This window comes from Sceloporus occidentalis, unplaced genomic scaffold, assembly GCF_023333645.1.
Source record: "Sceloporus occidentalis isolate IW3139 unplaced genomic scaffold, rSceOcc1.0.p SCAF_2, whole genome shotgun sequence".
Lineage (NCBI taxonomy): Eukaryota > Metazoa > Chordata > Lepidosauria > Squamata > Phrynosomatidae > Sceloporus > Sceloporus occidentalis.
This window is the reverse complement of record NW_028316982.1, coordinates 64,706,854-64,727,347: the sequence shown is the minus strand read 5'-3', so window position 1 is coordinate 64,727,347 and position 20,494 is coordinate 64,706,854. Positions and strand designations below refer to the sequence as shown.

Here is a 20,494-nt window from a genome sequence, read left to right as displayed (position 1 = left end):
ATGTAAAAAGTAACTTGTTACAGGTGTTAGCTTGCATTCAGTGTTGCAGTTACGCATTCATAACCTAGAGTTATGGCTCCATAATCGCTACAGATTCAGTAAGACTACATAGGAGCTAAACAGACCAGCATAAAACGCATCGGGGTAGAGTGGGGGAATGGCGACCGCACACTACACACCCCAACTCTGCCCCAATGCCGGCATCATGCCCCCCACCCAACTGCATGGCAGGCAGCATTACACCATTTCTTTGGCACACCGTTTAGACACTCTGTACCAAAGAATCACAGAAAAGCCACCGCTGCTGCAGCAAGGGCACCCTTATTCCACTCTAAAAAGGAGTGGCATTTTGCAGATTCTTTTTGACATGGTAAAGCACCATACTGGGCCCATGGTGTGTGGTTGCTGCAGGCCCAATTCAGCACTGAAAGGGGTGGAGTCAAGCCACCACTTCGGGGCCATCTGTTTTGCCCCATAGTCTCAATGTAAAGCTATGTAAATGCTCCTCTCAGCAAACCGTAACAACCAGCAGCCAAATGGGTTAAGGCAGCCCATTTGAATGCTGATCCAGGTGTAAAGAAGACATTTCCAAGCCCCCTCCCACTAGAAAGTGAGGCTTCCACAATCAGAATCAGGACCCCTGTTGCAAGTCCTTGTCACAGACTAGTTTACTGTCATGATAATAAGATTTGAGGTTCCATGATTTTTAGTATCGGGGGGGAGGGGTGGAATCAAACTCCCCCCAATACGGAGGGCTGAATCTACTTGGTAATTCCAACATTTTACTGCTAGTACACACACACACCCAAAAAAGCTACACATGGAAAATGAACATATAATGAAATTGTAAGACACTGAGGATTCTTTGAAATTGTGTATATACTAACCACATAGTCAAAGCTAAGTGAGGAAAAGGAAACTCTCTATTTCTCCAATGGCAGAGTGATTAATCCTATTAAATATCTTTGTACCTAATGCCACAGCAGTCTTCAGCATGGAACTTAAGGCCACAATCCTATACCCGCTCATCTGGGTGTAAACTCCACTGAACTTACTTCTGAGTAGCTATGTGTAGGTCTGCATTGTAAATGAGCACCTCATGTACAAGCAACCTTTGTACCAGTATTGAAATTTCCTCATTGCAAGCGCAAGAGTCTCTGCAGAGCTATTTCATTAAAAGAAAAGAAAAATCTCTCTGACACATCCTACAGTGTTGGGGCCTTAATTAAAAAAAACACCTGCCACATATTAGACCCTATCAGGCTTCCAACCTGCAAATCACCAAGGTGTGAGGTAAATAACAGCATTTGATTGACAATTTGTACATTAGCAGCCTAGCAATCTCATCAGAACCCTGCCGATGGCAGTCCTAATAATTACAGTTAAGAAAGAACAGGAAGAGAAATGTGTGCTTCCACACCTTTCTGTTCAATAAAGACATTTCTAGTTCTTTGAGCAAATGGTAGCAGATGAACAAGGGGAAAAAAAGAACAATCAATTATAGTTTAGATTTCTTACAAACACTTCTGGGTGAATGTATATCTTTACTCATTGTTATAGATAATTGTCTGTATATAATTTCTTACAATGTATAATTAATGCAAGGAAAAGGGGGAAAAAACAAATTTTAACCACATTGTTGAAACCACAACAGCTCACCGCTTGCATGGAAAAGCTGACCTTGTAGCATTTTCTGAAACCCAAAAATTCAGGGCTATTAGCTAATGTGTCCTAGTTACTGTTTACTCAAGAGAATCCATTGGTTTCCCCTGGGCTTTCCTCCAATTAAGTGTGGTTAAGATTTCAATATAAATCATACCAGGAGCAGTGGGTAGTGCTATGTTTACATTATCCATAGCTATACCCCTGAAAAGAATCAACAATCACTTGTGGTGATCCTATGGTAGGGTTGCCATAAGTCAGGACCTCCAAACCGGGACAAATGTAGGGCCACATTTTCAAATGTAGGACACATTTTTTTAAAATGGAGGACACATGAAAAATTTGATAATTTTTTAAAAATGTTAATATAAATGCATGTTTCTTCGGCTGCTCAAAATGGAGGACATTTTGGCATTATTCCTAGACAGATGGCAGAAATGTACTTCTCATTCTGGCCAAATACCCCCCCCCGCCCAATTCTACAACTACATGTCCCACTCCCAAGCAGGCATAGGATTTGAAAGACCACAGTCACCCCCTTTTGCCACTGCAAACTACAAGTCCCACTCCCAAGCAGGCATAGGATTTGAAAGACCACAGGCTCCCCCTTTTGCCACTACAAACTACATTTCCCACTCCCAAGCCTTCTTAGCAATTCCCCCCCTTCCTCCTTTTCCTTGCCTCTTCCAACCCCCCCCCCCCCAAAAAAAAACCCTCACTCCCTCTTTTTCCCCAGGTATGTCTCAACTTAGGGAGGATTTATGGGTCAGATCCCTTGCAAAGTCTTTTTTCTTTTGTAATGGGGGCAAAGCCTTGAGAAGCCCTGGACCCCTGAGAAGAAGAGGAGGGAGGCTTGGGGGGGTAAATAAGAGGACTAGAGGCAGGGTTGCCATAAGTCAGAAAGGAGTTGGGCACACAACAACAACAAAAACAACAGCAACAGCAGAGGAGGAAGGGGGAGGAGGAGAAAAAAGGGGAAGGAGAAAGAAGAAAAGGAGGAGAAAGAAGAAGAATAGGAACAAAGAGAAAAGAAGATGAGGAGAGGGAAGAAAGGAAGAAAAAGGAGAGGAGGAAGAGGAGGGGAAGAGGAGGAGAAGAAAAAAACAGAATAACAAGAAGAGAAGGAGTGGAAAGAGAAAGAGGGGAAGAACTAAAAGCAGCTTGCCTGAATGCAAAGCTTGGAGTTGAGCATGCCCAAATAAAGAAGCAGAGGGCTGGCCAATAGGGGCAGGGCAGAGCAGCAGACCCCGCCCTCTGCTAGCTCCAGCCGCTGCTGCTGCTCCAGACATGCTGCTCAGCACTGTATGAAAGGGAGGCAGCAGCCCTGGGAGCCCTGAGTCGGGCAGCCACCCGGGAATGGGGGGAGGGCGGGGCGGGACCAGGCACACCCCCCAGGAGGCGGGAAAGACCCGCCCACTGCCGTGAAATGGCAAGCCTATCCTATGTTGAACCTATCATGGGGCTTTCTTGACAAGATTTGTTCAGTAAGTTTGCCTCTGTCTTCCTCTGCAGCTGAAAGAGTGTAACTTGTCTTTAGGTCACCCAGTGAGTTTCCATGGCCAAACAGGAATTTGAACCCTGGTCTCCAGAGTTGTAGTCCAACACTCAACCACTACACTATGCTGGCTTTCAATCCTAGGCAAAGGACACGTCTATACTGGCCAGAGTATTCCAGGCTGCTCCTAGAGTATTCTGGCCCAGAGCTTCCCTGTATTCCTATTACCACTACATACCATAGCAATGCCAGGCATCTGTCTACAAATATGTCCCCGCTATGTCACTTGGCACCACTGCTGCTGGTGCAAATTGTTCCCTTTGAGTTCAGAAACGAGGCACCCATGGTTGAACACATGGCTGGGCACCTCATTGTGACCTCAGAAGATGTGACTCACACCAGCAGAAGCAACACCGGGCAACAAAGTGGGGATACATATATAGACAGCTGCCCAGTATAGCTACTTAGTGCTCCAAGTTTTCCTGAAAATTCAGAACAAAAGGTGAGCTATTTTAAACCAGTGTGAGGGGTGGCCCGGATCCAGTGCAGGACTGGCTTCATATTTTGAAGACAGACAACACTTGAATCAGGGATTTAGCCCTAGGTTGTGAAGACAGTTTACTCTGAGGATGGGGGGGGGGGTGAACTGCTTCACTTGGCCCATATATGAATTCCCATAATGACCAAGAAATGTGTTCCATTGAAATTCTTGCCACAGGCTTCATTTGTGGAACACCATGAATTTTGACAAAAGGCAATCCATATGAAATTAGGCTTTCAATTAAAAATGCAAATGATCCTGCCGCTTCCAAAAAAAAGTTGACGAGTGTTGAAGTAGGAATGCCACCAAAGAAAGGGGAAGAAATACTCAGCCTCTGCTACATTATTTTCCTCTTTCTATGATTTCCTCGATCTTAATCTGTTACAAACAACAGTAAAACCTGAAAATCTCATTATCACCTGATTCATTCTCCAGAGTCCTGCCAGTTATCCTGGTGCTCCAACAGCTGATGCCACAGTTCAGGAGTGGCACTGTGGTAATTTTCCAAATTTTGGATTGCATTTCCTAGCAGTCCAAACCAGCACAGGCAAGGTGAAGAATACTGGCACTTATAGTCCAGCAACATCCAGAGGACTGCATAACTCTTGCCTGTCATGGCTCCTGCTCTGGAAGAAAGTTCTCTGAATCCCTCCACTACACCACTGGCAAAGAGTTCCCAAATTCTTTGACAGGCAACACAAAGTTCTAAAGAAATAATTATGATCTGTTTCGATCAAGAACGGGAATCTCATAGCCCTCCAAATATTCTTGGACTGCACCACTCTTCTCAGAAAGCCAACAGTATTGGAGATGCAATCTGAAAACATATGGAGGGTCATACAATTCCTACTCCAGTTTAGATAAAGCCTAGTGCCTTAAACATATGATAGTAAATGATGGCTGTGTAGCAACTAACTAAAATCTTAAGATCATTCATTGAGGGCTCCCATGGGCAGCCTGGGGTGAGGATCTGGGGGCCACATGTAGATAGTAGGCTTTACAATTCCAACGTCTGCTTCATAGGAACTAAATAGTCAGACATCTTCTTTCATTAATGTTGTCTACCTGTTTATGTACTTGGGATGAATCACTGACAGTTGGTAGTGACTTATGAAGGCATAACTTATACTCTTGTAACCTCACTTTTTTGGTACTTGTGGAGATCAGAATTTTTCACCAACTGTGCAGTGACCAAACTGCCTCCCATAAACTGACTCTTACAATAACATGAAAAAACCCAATGATTACATGGTAATTTACTGGCTGGTGGAGAGGAACAGAAGCATCCAGCTACATGGCTATAGCTGGATGTACAGAAATGACATCATCCTCTGGAACTTTTGGAAGACCTCTGGGAGGTCCAAGAAGATGTCTGTCACTGTGCATCAGGCCATAGGAAGATGTCTCTCCACTACTGCCCTCTACACTCCACCAGAGTAAGGGGCTCCACAATGTACAAGGTCTGGGGGAGAGGATGGAAGGGGAGAAATCTGTTGTGCTCGATACATCTCCCTGTTCAGGATCTAAGCCATTAGCTATGTAGTAATCTAATCTCTGTAACTGGTCAGTCCTTCTGTTAATAAATTTTAAAAACGAAAAGACAAAATAATAAAAATGGTATGGGTTTTCTTTGTTTTTTGTTTTGTTTTTTGTTTGTTTGTTTTGGTTTGGTTAGGGTTTTATATTTTGTACCCTACCTTTCCTTCAGTTAGCTCAAGGGGGGGATACATATCACTTTTCTGTCCCAGTTATCCTTAGAACCACCATGTAGCCTGAGAAAGAGTAGCTGATCCCCAGTATCACTCAGGGGATTTTGTGGCTCAGTGGGGAACAGAGACTGCGGCGGGTTATAGACCGCCGCTTTGAGGCAGTCTGCCGCCACCGCCGTTTGCTCCGTAAGGGAGCCGCTGCAGCCACACCGCGCGGCTCCCTTGCGGAGCAAAAAAGAAGCTCCAAAATGGAGCTTCTTTAAGCGGCGTCTCTATGACGTCGCGAGGTGCCAGGGGCGGACTCGCGACGTCATAGACGCCGCGACACATGCGGACGCACAGCGTCCAATACGTAAACATGGCGGCCCCCATGTGGAAGGGGCGCCACCATGTTGTACGTATGGAATACGTACTAGGGTTAGGGGGTGCGGAAGCACCACCCCTTCCTAACCCTAGTACGTATTCATTACGTACTAAATGGCGGTTTGTAACCCGCCTGCATCTCCCAAATCCCACTCTAACACTAATCTATACACCACACAGTCTCTCTATGAACATCTGAACTAATCCACATGATTGAAATGGGATCAACACAATGCAGGTAAAACAGTGTAGGCATGCAAGTGTCCAGGCATAGAAATTTTACTTTTTTGGATGATAACTCCCAGCAGCCCCCATCTAGCACAGCCTGGACTCTGTTAGGTGCAGTCCAAAAGATAACTTTTCCAAACTCTAGCGTATGCCCACAATCACATAGGCCTGTCATGGCCAGCCAAGAGCCAGACTCAGAGGATGAGGAGGAAGATGTGATTACTCCAGTGCAAGGGGAAACTGAGGCTACACCAGGTGCTAATCCTGCTCTGCCAGATCCCAGCTGCGATCTCCCAGCCCCAGAGGAGGAGGCTCATCCAGGTCCTAGTGCTGGTGGGATTCCTCTTGTGGTGCAACAGCCTAGTGGTGACTCTGGGGAGGAATCATGCCTGGAAGTTCCTTCCTTTAGGCAACGCAGAGCTGAGAGTGCTTGCATGCGTAGATCCAGGAGGATTGCTGAGAGGCAATTAGCAAATCAGCCTCAGGTGACACAGGGGAGAGCATCTCTTACTTAATGAGCAGAGAGATGCCAACTCAGTGCCAGAGTTTATTGCATGATCCTTTGGTGTGATTGCTGCCTGCACTGGCTCCCTGTATCTTGACTCCTTGTTGCCTTGACTCTTGACTTTGGAACAAACTGGACTATTGATACTTTCTGGCTGACCTGACCCTGGTCTGGACTGACCATTGTGATCTCTGGATTCCTGACTTTGGCTTTGTCTTTCGGCTTCTTCTCTCACTCACTCCTTGCAAGGTTTGTGGACTGTTTCCAGCTGCATAGCTAATTACCTTGCTGAGCCATCCTTATTGGTGTGTGTTTGTTTGTGCTGGCTGCAGTCTAGGACAAGGCCAGAATTCTATTCTGAACTCACACCTTTGTAAGTAAATTTGTATCAACGAGTACTAGCATGGATCAGTTCTGTAATTCCTCTATCTGGTAAAGGGCTGCTGTTATATTAGTACAAAGGGGAGACGGCAAAGTGACCAAGGCATATTGGGACAATGCACAACAGGACATTCTTGCCAATGCCCATTATGCATCTTCACAGTTCCCTAATGGGGATTCTTAGCTACACCATGGTAGAGGATTCCAGTCATAGCACATATAATAAGTGAACAGGAACATCTGGAGACAAGCACTGCCATGGTGATCAATGTTCAGTTACTACAGTTGCAGGAACTGCTGCATGTAATCATTTATTTGAATATTTATATCCCATATCATATCATAAAATGTCAGGACAACATGGAATAAAATAAACCAATGTAAAAAATTGAAACAATAAAAAACAGCTTAGATAATCTAAAAGCATAATTTAAAAGCAGGTGAAATAGCTTGAAATCATGCACATTTACAGACCTGGATAAAATTCTTACCCTAAAAAGTTTTAAATAAAAGAGGTTCATCTAGTGCAGAGATGGGCCTGTAAGACACCTCAGATAGATAATATCTGCTTATTTCCCCTGGGTTTTTCCATTGCACATTCTTACCTCACTACATCCCCGTGAGGTAGATTACACTGAGAGACATTGACAGGCTCAAACTCTTCCAATAAATTTTGTCAGAGTAGGGTTTTGAACTTATCCAACAACCTGATCACTACACAGGATTTTGAGCTTCCTTCAAGGGGAGAATATTTTTATTTTCCTTTCTAGCAGACAGAGAAAGAGAGAAACAACTTATAGGGCTGCAGTGTTGAAATAATGAGGATGCGTAACCCACGGGTGACTTAGGTTATATTGTACAGAACCATTCTGATCAATTCATAGTTGAAAAAAAATAGCTTGGAAAAATGACAATTTTCTGGATTTCAGTCTGAATTTTAAAGGATTAGTGCAATATGCTGGAGCTATTTGAGGTATAGAATTCAACACCTTGGATGGTCCCTTTAAAGATTCCATATCTACAACTCTGAAGACCAGGATATGAATCCCTGCTCAGCCACAGAAATCCACTGGGTGACCCTGGGCAAGTCATACTCTCTCAATTTCAGAGGCAAACAAAAGTAAGCCCATCTCTGAGCAAATCTTGCCCGGAAAAGCTCATGATAGGGCCACCATAAGTTTGAAATGACTTGAAGGCACAAAACAAAAACAACAAAGCATATATACCAACCCACTGATGTGGAAAACGCCAGACACAATTGCCCAGCATCCCCCTCCCCAAGCAGCATGGCCATGCTGGCTAAGAGACTCTGGGAGTTAAAGTCCAAAAAAGTCACTTTTCCAAGCTCTCCATAACATTGCAGTTTTCATTTGCCCCTTCAATAGTGGTTAATAATGTGCAGAGCATTTTTTCTTTCCCACTGAGTAATGAAGCCCAGATCCCTTTCAACTGTGATTATTTAGAATGACTCCCAAGGCAAAAGATATTAATTCTTAGCCCGCTTCATCCTCATCAGCTTTAAAATAATAGTCCTTTTCTTTTCCTTCTGGAGCATCTTTCTAAATATTTGTATATATTTTATTTTAAAATATATATTCCACTTTGCCTCCCAGGAATGAATTCAAGATAGCTTAAGACACATAAGGCCATAGAACATTTAAAAACCAATACAGCAGACAGCACTCCTAAAAACACTAGCCATAAGAGACCCATGTTATCATACCAAGCCACTGAAGAAATAAAAAGAATATTGAGGGAGGAAAGTAGCCTCTCTGAAAGCTTCCTAAAATAAGGTGTCAAAGATTGACAGATCTCACTTGGCAGAACATTTCAAACCATGGATGTCGCTGCAGAAAAGGCCCTAGACCAGTGGTTCCCAACCTGTGAGTCAGGATCCTTTTGGGGGTCAAATGACCCTTTCACAGGGGTGGCCTAAGACCATCGGAAAACACATATTTGCACGTACCAATGAAAATAATTGTATGGTTGGGGGTCGCCACAGCATGAGGAACTGTATTAAAGGGTCGCGGCATTAAAAAGGTTGGGAACCACTGCCCTAGACATAGAATCATAGAGTTGGAAGGGGCCTCATAAACTCCATGCTCAGTGCAGAAACTCCAGAGCATCCCCAGCAGGTAGCTGTCCAGCCTTTATTTGAAGATATCCAGAGAAGGAGACCCCACCATCTCGCTAGGCATTTGGTTCCATTGCCAAATCCTCTTACTGTCAAGAAGTTCCTTCTAATCAGGAACGTAGCCAGGATTTTGGGAAAGGGCAGGGGGGGGTCCAGACTAAGTGCCACCATTATAATGGGGCTTGGGCGTGGCAGCGCGGCAGCACACACCATTCATTTTATCTAACGGAAGGGGGGGGTCCGGACCCCAAGAATCCCCCCCTTGGCTACGTCCCTGTTCTAATGATCAATTAAATGTACACACCTGCAATTTCAAACCAAAAAACCTGGTCCTACCCTCTGGAGCAGCTCTTTAGATATTTTTTGGAGTCATGTCTTTTTAGACTGTAAGCCTGAGGGCAGGGGAATGTCTAATTAACTATCTGTGAGCTGCACTGAGAGCCTTTGTGGCTGAAGCCCTTTAGGGCTGAAGCGTGGGGTATAAATACAGTAAATAAAATAATAAATAATAAATAAAACTGGGTTCAGGTTTGGGGATATGTATTGTTGCCATCTCACCTGTAGACATGTGTATGTTCTGAGTTGGGACAGCCTTCCAGTTGTTATTGGACTGTAACTACCATTAACCCTAACCAGCATAGTCAGTAGTAAAAAATACTAGGAGCTGTAGTCCAGCAACATGCCGAGGGCCACAGGTAACCTTCAACAGTTCTGTGTAGAAGATGGAGAGATGGGTGAAGTTTGGATCTCAGTTGCACTCAGTGATGCTGCTGCCTACAATTTTTTGTATTTCCCTTTTCAACCAAAGTTTACTTCTGTAATCAAAGAGCCCAGCTATAATGCACAGAAATTAACTATTTTAAAAACCCATAAAATATCCTCATCCAAGTAAATGAAACAACCCTATTAGGATGTTATATTCCATGAATAGTTCACATGGAGGATGACAGTGCACATATCCATTCTGGTTGAGGTGTAAAAATGTGACACTGATTTAAAACCAGTTCATTATACTCTACTCTCTTACTATTTATTGGTGGTACAGAAAAGAAAACGAGCCTCTAAATAAAAATACCATGCCCACTCTGTGGTCCAATGACTTGTTGCCAAAACCTTAAACCAACCAGCAAGAGAAATGTAGCCCAGGCATCCTCCAAATTGAAGTAGGAATGGCAACAGCAGTATGTTATCAGAATACGGGTAGTTTCCAGTTAAAGTTTCCTTTGGGCTCAAGTCTTCTAGCTTTATATTTCCCTACCTTCATCATCATTTCAGATTCATATGCAAGTAGAAACACAACAAACATGTGGCCTCTTGCCCCCCCCCCTCCAATCCCATTTTGTGTGTCCCACACCCCCAGACCCTCCAACCACTTCGTGCTTAAGGGTTGCTCTTACCTCCATTATTGTTCACTGCAAACAGACTTTTTGAAGCTTGGCACCAAAGATGAGCCCTGGTCCAAAACCTCTGAAGAAGGTCTCTCTATCCTTTCCATCTAGAACAAGTAATATTTGTGTTCTGAAGCCCTTTTCAGGACCCATTTTTCATTCTTGTGAGCCAGATTTTAGTCCAAACTTTAAACAAGCTATTTGTTTGTTTGCTTGCTTGTTTATGGGATTTATATTCCACCTTTCTTCCAAAAATGTGATTCAAGTTCTGAAATGGGTTTCAAGCTACCAAGATGCTGAACGTATCTTCAAAATAAATTTATCACCTCCTTTAAAGTTTGAAGTAAATTCTAGGGAAAATTCAACACCACACTGACACTAGAACTACCAGCCACTACTGGATGAATGTATGGGAGAAGGAACTTGATTGCTGATGAGTAAAAGCAGGCTGTTTAAAGGAAGAAGGAGAGAAAGGCAAAAGCCAATGTTCTGGGGGTATGGAGAGGATTCAGAAAGGTCTACAAAGAGATGAAAATCCCTGGGCACTTTTTGCTTCCACCTGAGTAAGAGAGAAAGAGTCAACAGTACAGTACCAATACACCAGAAAAGACTAGATATGACCAACACAAGTGTGTGTGTGTGTGTGTGGGGTATCTGCTTCCCTCTTTTTACTATCTATGTGTTCTTCTCTACAAAGCCACACTTAGTTGAGATAGATAGATAGACAGACAGACAGACAGACACTGAATGCACAAAACTTTAACGTATTGCAAAATGCTACTGCTGAAGCTGTATCTCATGGAAGTAAAGCCTAAACTTATAAGCAGGAGGGGATTGTTCTCCACAGTCTCCCACAGTGAGCAGTAATCCCTTTTAATTTAATAATATATAGCAAAAAGAGGGGAGGTGGAAAGAAACCAAATTTACCTACATTCATATTGTCTGATACATATAATTACACACAAATATGCCAGAACATAAACTGCATCCTTAACCCCGATCATATTGCTCCAAACTTACATAATAATTTGCTCATGCGATGTACAATAAATTCTTTGTATATAAAACTGCTGTGTCCTCTTTTTGATTTTTTTTTTATATTTGATTTTCATGATCCTGCACTGCGTATCCTTATAGTTCTTTCTCTCTCAACTACATGCAGCTTGCATTCCCTATTAGCATTTTTAGAACTATTTCCTTTTCTTTTTCCGACAAGGCAGATTTTGTTCTAAGCCCCAGGAGAGATTTACTGGCTGAAATTAACTGTGTATGTGACCACCACTTTTTTCCCCAGTTTCTGAGGGCTGCCAAAAGCAACAGGGAGGCTTTGACAAGTCCATGCTTTTACAAGCAGAGAGAAAGTGTAAATGCAACCCATATATGCTCATCAGGTTAGTACACTCACATCTAAAACGCTAGGCACAAGTGGCACAGGAGAGATGAGCTTCTGTATTCCCTATTTCCCTCTCTGATCCTATGCATGTCCTATGCATTCAAGAAACATATAACGCTAGGTAGTAATAAAGTCTTGTGGTTGGATACATAATGGCTTTAAACTCTAATCCCAGCCAAATCACTATTTCACCGTGCCCCTTTAAGCCAATTGCTTGACCTCCTTATGCCCACAATCAAGCCCACTGTCAAATTGGGTAAAAGCAAAGCTACAGCAGGAAGGATAAAAGAGTCAGCTAATCTGAGACTGCCTTTCCCTCCCACCCACCACTCATACACAAGAGCTGCATGTTTCAGAGGACAGTCGGACATTCGGAGTTCCTCTGTAGGTTCACAACAGCGATGGCTTTTAAAAAACCAAGCTAATTAATCATGTGCTGCATTGTGGGCTTTCTCCCAGGAAAGAGTAAGAGAAAAGTCTCCAGGAACCTGAGCACTAATTACAGAAATCATGGAGGATATCACTTATTTATTAATACACTGGCTTATTCTCCCTCCCCATGCGCACCCCACAGCAGTACATTCCACCAGCAAAACGCCGCTCCTTTGCAGCCAAACAACTCCACCTGAAACACCAGGGAAAACAGGAGGCTACTGCAATGTGCTAGACTGCCAATCATGAATGAGTTCTTAGTTATCCTCCCCAGCGGTCTCAGACACGTGAGACAGAGCAGCTTCTTTTCATGCACAATAAGGACAATGATTCTCCTCAGCTTTATCTAAAAATCTCCATTTTTCCCAAAGTGTCAGAAGCATTTTGAACTCCTTGCAACAGGCAGTCGAAGGGAGTACAGGAAATCCTTAGCATTGATCAAGCTCTTTGGGTGGAACACTAAGCACTGAGTGCTTCAGACAAGAAAACAATGATAACAGATTGCATCATATTGATCGCAGTTCTTCAAAAGAAAGAAAAGGAGGGTCTTGCAATGCTTAGACCTGACATATGGTACAGACAGTTCGGTATCTTTAAGACACTTCAGAAGAAACTGGTGGTCCAGAGCTTGGTTACATTAAAGATGACACTTATCCAAGTTGGCTAACTAAATGAGGATCAACTGAAGATAAAACTTCCAAATCATAAAGTGGGGGGGGGGGGGGGATGTACACAGCATGGTTTATCACAAGAACAAGAACAACAGTTTATTTTTTATCAGACACAACGACCGTTACGCAATGTTACAAACAACCACCTATGGTGGTTTATCGAAACAGAATGGAATAAGCATCCAAGGCCCAGAGCCTGGCTGATCAATTAAAAACTGGGGACGAAAAGAGGATAAATATCAATGGTGATAGATGATTGATTATAGATTATTTTAAAACCAGAATTTTAACCAGAAATCAGCAGGGAGACCAGGAGCTCAATCGGAAAGGAAACTTTTAAAATTATTTCTAGCTGCAGCTGTTCCCAGTAGGAAATTCATACTGGGACCACGATTCTCAAACAAACCAGGTTTTTATAGTATTTTGAACAAAGAAAACTAGAAGTCGCATTTCACTGGTTACATCGAATTAAACTTTTACACCCCTGTATATTTATTGGATGTTCAAATGTAATACCTAAGACACATCTCTGTCTCTCATGGTACCCATCAATCAATCTTTTTATCTATATGTTTTGTTTCACTGCCTTCAAACTGTTTATGTAGTACTTCCTTTTATTTGGGCTACCAGCTTAAAACCTGGAGCCATTTGGAGCTGTTTACATGTTGAGACAGAGCATTGGACATGAGCTGGAATAACAAACCTTTGCTCTTAGTTCATTTTCAGCTCCTAAGCATAAGTAAAATTCTGAAGTTTAACCATTCTACCACACAATCTGTGGGATAGGCCATGCTTGGCTGTGCACATCTTCCACTTTGAGTTTGTAATTGTTCTGTGCCTGATCAGAGCACAGGGAAAGAAGCAATAAAACAAAGGATCGGGACAACGCTGTCGCCAAGAGGATGTCCCCAAACTGCCAAAGAGGAGCCCTGGCAGCACAGGGGTTAAATGCCTGTACTGCAGCCACTCACTCAAAACCATAAGGTTGCGAGTTCAAGACCAGCAAACGGGCTCAAGCTTGACTCAGGCTTGCATCCTTCTGAGGTGGCTAAAATGAGGACCCAGACTGCTAGTTCGGGATATAAGTGAAGCAGTTTGGTTTCCCCTGCTTGGACTCTTTTCCAGCAGCTTCTCCATCAGCTGAAAAGAAAAGCGACCAATCCTTCTTATGGCTGTCTACAGAGCGGAGCGGGTAGTGAAGCAAGACGCGAGGACGCTAAGGGTCCCTGGCCTGACAATGGTCGCTTTCATGCAAGAGGCACAAGGTAGGACCTCCCTCCAGCAACAGCTCTGTGCAGAAGAAGGCTTCAAGGGCGCCACCTTTTGATGAGACTTTGGAGCCGGCGAGGGAGCGAAGGACAAGAGCAAGAAACCCAGAGCTGCATGACACAAACTTTTGGGGCTGCCTCCCTTCCCTCTGCTCTTGGGCTGCATCTACACTGGAGAAATAACCCGGTTTGGTTCTGCTTTGTCTGGCTCTTTGCTATGGAATTCTGAGAGTTGGAGTTTGGGCCCACAACAAACTCCAACTCCCAGAAGTGTCAGGTCAAGTGTTATGCCACAACCATCTACCATTCCCAGAATTCCACAGCATGGAGCCAGGACGCTTCAAGCCGCCTCAAACCTGGTTAATCCAACAGTGTGGACGAAGGCTATCTATCCAAAGACGAACCCAAAAAAAGAAAAGAAAAAAGGAAGGGCTCTGTCTTATGTGCCTTCTTCTCCCAGCAAAGAGGAAAAGAAAAGCCTCCAGGAACCTGGGCGCTAGTTCTAGGAACCAAGGAGGAGGTCACTTTCTGGCCTGGGGGGACCTTCTTTTCCCTTTCGGGGCCCTTTCTGAGGGGAAGCCCTCCCTCCTCCCTCCTCCTCCTCCTCCCGCCAAAATTAAACTCTGGGCGAAGCAGCAGCAGCAGCAGCAGCAGCAGGGAGAGCGGAGCCCCCTCGGCCCCGAGAGGAGCCTGTACTTGCGGCCCTCCATGGGATGATGCCTTATTGCTAACACTGGGATTGGTAGGATTCGCCTCCTTATGATGATGATGATGATGGCAGAACTCGAACCCAGAGGGGAGTCTGGAGGGAAAGGGGGGGAGGCCTGGTTCTGGTGCCTTGGAGACTTACGCTGCTGTTGTAGCCGGACCAATGGACCATGGCTTGGTTGTGAGCCGAGTCGCCATTGAGGGCGAAAGTGGTGCTGGTCAGCTTCAGCTCCTCGCCTCCTCCTCCTCCTCCTCCTCGGGGTTTCCCGGCGATCCGCCCTTCCTCTCTGGAGCCTTTGCTTGGGGCCCGGGGGACTTTGGGGCCCTCCGTCAAAGCCAAGCCATCGCCGCCTCCTTCTGGGCCCAGAGACTCCGGGGCCGGATCCTGGCTCTCCCGCTTGGCCCGCCCGCCCGACCTTGCCCTCCTGCCCCGGAGAGCCCTGCCCTGCCCCTCGGGGCTCCTCCCGGGTGCCTTCTTTTGGGGGGATCCCCCAGTTGCCGAAGGGCCTTTGTCCTGCTGCCCCTCCCGATCCGCTTCCTCCGGCAGGGATTCCCCTCTGCCTCCTCCTCCTCCGGCTTGGTCCTCCTTGCCTGGCCTTCTCCTCCGGGGCTCCTCCAGCGGCGACGGCGGAGGCTGGAGCCGGAGAGCAGCCGAGGGAGAGGCGGCCGCCCGAGTGATCTCGGCGCGGGTCACGGAGGAGCCCGGGGCGGCCAGGAGCAGCAGCCACGCCGAGGCCAGCAGCCCCGGAGCCCAGCAGCCCCGGCGCCCAGCCGCCCTCCTCGCCATCCCTGGCCAAGAGAGAGACAGAGAGGGAGAGAGTTTGGGAAGGATCTCAAGGCTTCGGGGGAAGGAGGGGGGTCCCCGGCTCCTGCCCTGTCTCTCAGTGGCTCCCAAAGAATCTCAAGCAGACCCAGAGGAGGAAGCAACAAAGCCAGCCACAAAACTCCCGGAGTTTGGCTCCCCTTCTTTTGGGGGGGGGGGGGATGTAGCCCCTGCTTGGCTTTCCCCCTTTCGCCCGCTCTTTCTTTTCTTCTCTTTTCTCTCGTTTCTTTCTTTTTTCCTTCCTCCCCCCGGAAAAAAAAGAGAGAGAAGAAGTGCTTTTCAGTGAAACTGTTCACGTCCCAGGCTTTGGTCGAGGAAGAAGAAGAAGAGGAGGAGGAGGAGGAGGAGGAGAGGCTAGTCGCCCAGGAGAAGAGGAGGAGGAGGAGCCCCAACGCCGCCGCCAAGAGCCCTGCAGCAGCGCCGGCAAGAAGGGCAGCAGCAGCCCCGGCGCCACGCAGCCAGCCGAGGAAGGGGAGGGGAGGGCTGGGCGCCCGGGGGTCTCTGGCTGGCTCTCCCTCGCCCCCGTCGATGGGCAAGGCAAGGGTAGGCAGGGACCACACGCATCAGGCGCAACAACAACAACAGGCAAAGGGAAGCCAGGAGGGGGAGGAAGAGAATGAGGAGGGGGAGAAGGAAGAAGGGAGGGGAGGAGGACGAGGAGAGGGAGGGAGGAAGAGGAGGGGAGGGAAGGAAGAAGAGGGGGAGGAGGAAGAAGAGAAGGGGAAGAGGAGGAAGAAGAGAAGGGGAGGAGGAAAAGTGGGAGGAGGAAGGAAGAAGAGAGGAGTAAAAGGAAGAGGATGGGGAGGAAGGAAATGAAGAGGAGGAGGAGGGAGGGGGTGAAAGAGGGAGGCCGCCCCCTCCGGGGATGTGCTCCCAGCCCCTGGGCCCGGACTGCGACCCTAAAGAGACCCAGATAGTTCCCAGCTGGGCCACAGGAAGCCAGTGGGTGCCCTTGGGCGGGTCACGCTCTCTCAGCCTCCTCTTCGGGAGAAGGCGGGGCGCCTCGAAAGCCCACACTGTGGACACAGAGAGAGGGAGAGAGAGCTGAAGGGGCTGAATGGGAAACGCGGGGGGTTGGGCTGGGCAGGGAGTTGTGTTTTCTGCTGCTTTGCTGAGAGCCCAGAGAGGCCATGGATGGGTGGGAAAGACAGGGATGTGTGTGAGGTCGGGGGGGGGGGGGGAGTGGGAGGAAGGAGAGACTGGCCGCCTCATCGGTTCATGTTTGGCTGGGAACTAAATGAGCCGATAAGGGGGCGAGGCTCTCCCTCCTCTCCTTCCCCCCCTCCCCCCCCAGAGACACATCCCAGTCTGCTCCGTGTCTCCCTCCCGCGCCTAGGATCGAGGGTCTCCCCAGCCTTCCGCCTCCGGAGTGCGACAAAGAACGATTCTCCATCCTTTGCTCTCCCTGGATTCGCCTCTGGCCAGAAGCCCTGGGCTTCCCTCCGGCCTCGGACGCGCCTGGGATCGCAGCCCTGCCTCGGGGGCCAGCCCCACCGCTTGGACCCCGCAAGTTCATGGCTGGGGCTGGGGGGCTGGTGCGGGTGGGTCCCCACGCTCCCTCTGCTCCTTCCATACAAAACCTTATAGAAATCTACAACTAGGGACCTCCTTGTTGTGTGCCAGCAAGTCGTCCCTGACTCCTGAGGCCCTAAGGAGAACCTGTCCCGGGGTTTTCTTGGCGAGGTTTGTTCCAAGGAGGGTTACCATTGCCTTCCCCTGAGGCTGAGAGAGTGTGACTTCTTGTCCAAGGTCACCCAGCCAAACCTGGGCGCAAATCCTATTGAAACCAACTCAGGTCGCTTCACGATCAATCATAGAATCATAGAGTTGGAAGAGACCCCAAGGGCCACCCAGTCCAACCCCATTCTGCCGTGCAGGAAATCTAAATCAAAGCATCCCCAGCAGATGGCCATCTAGCCCCTGTTTAAAGACCTCTAAGGAAGGAGACTCCACTACACTCCGAGGAAGGAGTGTGTTCCACTGTCAAACAGCCCTTACTGTCAGGATGTTCCTCCTAATGTTGAAGTGGGATCTCTTTTCCTGGAGCTTGCATCCATTGCTCCGGGTCCTAGTCTCTGGAGCAGCTGAAAACAAGTCAGCTCCCTCCTCAGTATGACATCCCTTCAAGTATTTAAACAGGGCTATCATATCACCTCTTACCCTTCTCTTCTCCAGGCTAAACATCCCCAGTTCCCTAAGTCGTTCCTCATAGGCGGTTCCTCTTCAAAATGATCAGCTCAGCAACCACATTTCTGTCCTCTTTATTTCCAGGATTCCCAGTGGAAGACCCATTGACAAAGGAAATAATTCTAAAACACCCTCTTCCTCCTCCTCCTTCTTCTTCTCTCCCTCTCCATATCCTTATTCTACAATTGTTTCTCAAAAACAAACACACATTGTAATATTAACACAAACATCCACTTAAGTGTTCCGTTACAAATGTTACTCTATCTTAATGATTCATTGTTGTGTTTCAGACTTAGGGCAACCTTAAGGCAGACCTATCACAGGGTTTTCTTGGCAAAGATTCTTCAGAGGGGGTTTGCCACTGCCATCCCCTGAGGCTGAGAGAGTGTGACTTGCCCAAGGTCACCCAGTGGGTTTCCATGGCAGAGCCAGGATTTGAACCCTGGACTCCAGAGTCAGCATCCAGCACTCAAACCATTAGGCCAGGCTGGCTCCCTGTCTTAATGATATTTTACACTAATTGTTCCCTACTACATGTTTCGATTCCACTTTTACTCTGTGTCCATGTCAGCCTGTGTACTCCTCTTGTCCTCTCTCTTTATCCACTTCATCTGCCTCCCTCCTTTTCATTCTTTATTTCTCCTTTCTTTTTGGTACACAGAGAAGTGTTGTAGAAAAATCAAGACAGTAATACATTTACCTTTTTTAATATGTGTGTGTGTTTGTGTGATTGATTATTTATTTATTTTAAAAAGGGAGCAACAGGCAAGCAAGGCTAGTTTGCCTTGAGATGGCCAAGCTGCCTGTTCCAAAGGGATTTCTCTCCAACAAGCCAGAAATGGAAATGTGTGCAGAAAAATGGAGGGTATTCTATTTATGTCTGCCACAGCAATGCCTGGCTATACTTTTGGCCAGCCACAGTCCTATTAGAGATGTTTTATTAGGACCTTGAACCAAGGTGACCTGATGGCCTCCAAGGAGGGCAAGGCACTGCAAAAAATGTCCAGAAAAAAGGAGGACATGACAAAAAAAAGAGCTCAAAACACTTACAGAAAGGTAAATCCATGCTTCTTGGTCATGCTCAGAATGGAGGACCTTTTGGAATCCCTCCTGGTCAGAAGGTGGGAATGGAGGACATGTCCTGGAAAAGGAGGATGCCTGGTCACCCTGTACAGCATCCATACTGCAGAAATAATCCAGTTAGAATCATAGAATCATAGAATCGTAGAGTTGGAAGAGACCACTAGGGCCATCCAGTCCAACCCCCTGCCATGCAGGAAATCCAAATCAAAGCATCCCTGACAGATGGCCATCCAGCCTCTGTTTAAAGACCTCCAAGGAAGGAGACTCTATCACCCTCCGAGGGAGTGCATTCCACTGTCGAACAGCCCTTACTGTCAGGAAGTTCCTCCTAATGTTCAGGTGGAATCTCTTTTCCTGTAGCTTGCATCCATTGTTCCGGGTCCTGTTCTCTGGAGTAGCAGAAAACAAGCTTGCTCCCTCTTCAATATGACATCCTTTCAAATATTTAAACAGGGCTATCATATCACCTCTTAACCTTCTTTTCTCCAGGCTAAACATCCCCAGCTCCCTAAGTCGTTCCTCATAGGGCATGGTTTCCAGACCCTTCACCATTTTTGTCGCCCTCCTTTGGACACGCTCCAGTTTCTCAATGTCCTTTTTGAATTGTGGCGCCCAGAACTGGACACAATATTCTAGGTGGGGCCTGACCAGAGCAGAATACAGTGGCACTATTACTTCTCTTGATCTAGACACTATACTTCTATTGATGCAGCCTAAAATAGCATTGGCCTTTTTAGCTGCCGCATCACACTGTTCACTCATGTTCAACTTGTGGTCTACTTGGACTCCTAGATCCCTTTCACACGTAGTTTCATTCAGCCAGGTGTCACCCATCCTATATCTGTGCATTTTATTTTTCCGCCCTAAGTGCAATACCTTACATTTCTCTGTGTTGAATTTCATTTTGTTAGCTTTGGCCCAGCTTTCTAGTCTATTCAGGTCATTTTGAATCTTGATCCTGTCCTCTGGGGTATTAGCTAATCCTCCTAATTTGGTGTCATCTGCAAATTTGATAAGTATGCTCCCAATCCTGTCATCCAGGTCATTGATAAAGATGTTGAATAGCACTGGGCCCAGGACAGAGCCCTGTGGGACCCCACTGGTCACTTCTCTCCAGGATGAAAAGGAGCCATTGTTGAGCACCCTTTGGGTTCGGCCGGTCAACCAATTACAGATCCATGTAACAGTTTCTTTGTCTAGCCCACATTTTACAAGCTTGTTTGCAAGAACGTCATGGGAAACCTTGTCAAAGGCCTTACTGAAATCAAGATATACTATATCCACAGCATTCCCTTCATCTACCAAGCTGGTAATTTTGTCAAAGAAAGAGATTAGATTTGTCTGGCATGACTTGTTTCTCTGAAACCCATGTTGACTTTTTGTGATTATGGCATTGCCTTCTAGATGTTCACAGACTCTCTGTTTAATGATCTGCTCCAGAATCTTTCCTGGTATTGATGTCAGACTAACTGGACGATAATTGTTGGGATCCTCTTTTTTCCCCTTTTTGAAGATGGGGACAA

General features: G+C 46.4%; 1 protein-coding gene across 1 annotated transcript in view; it reads right to left on the bottom strand.

Moving 5' to 3' along the window:
* Nucleotides 1-15,665, bottom strand: part of SORCS3 (sortilin related VPS10 domain containing receptor 3) — a 654,782-nt gene extending 639,117 nt beyond the window's left edge. The window contains exon 1 of the mRNA XM_089508329.1: nt 15,021-15,665. Coding sequence (XP_089364455.1) covers nt 15,021-15,665 — 645 coding nt within the window. The remainder of the gene's footprint in view (nt 1-15,020) is intronic.
* Nucleotides 15,666-20,494: the final 4,829 nt, after the last annotated feature.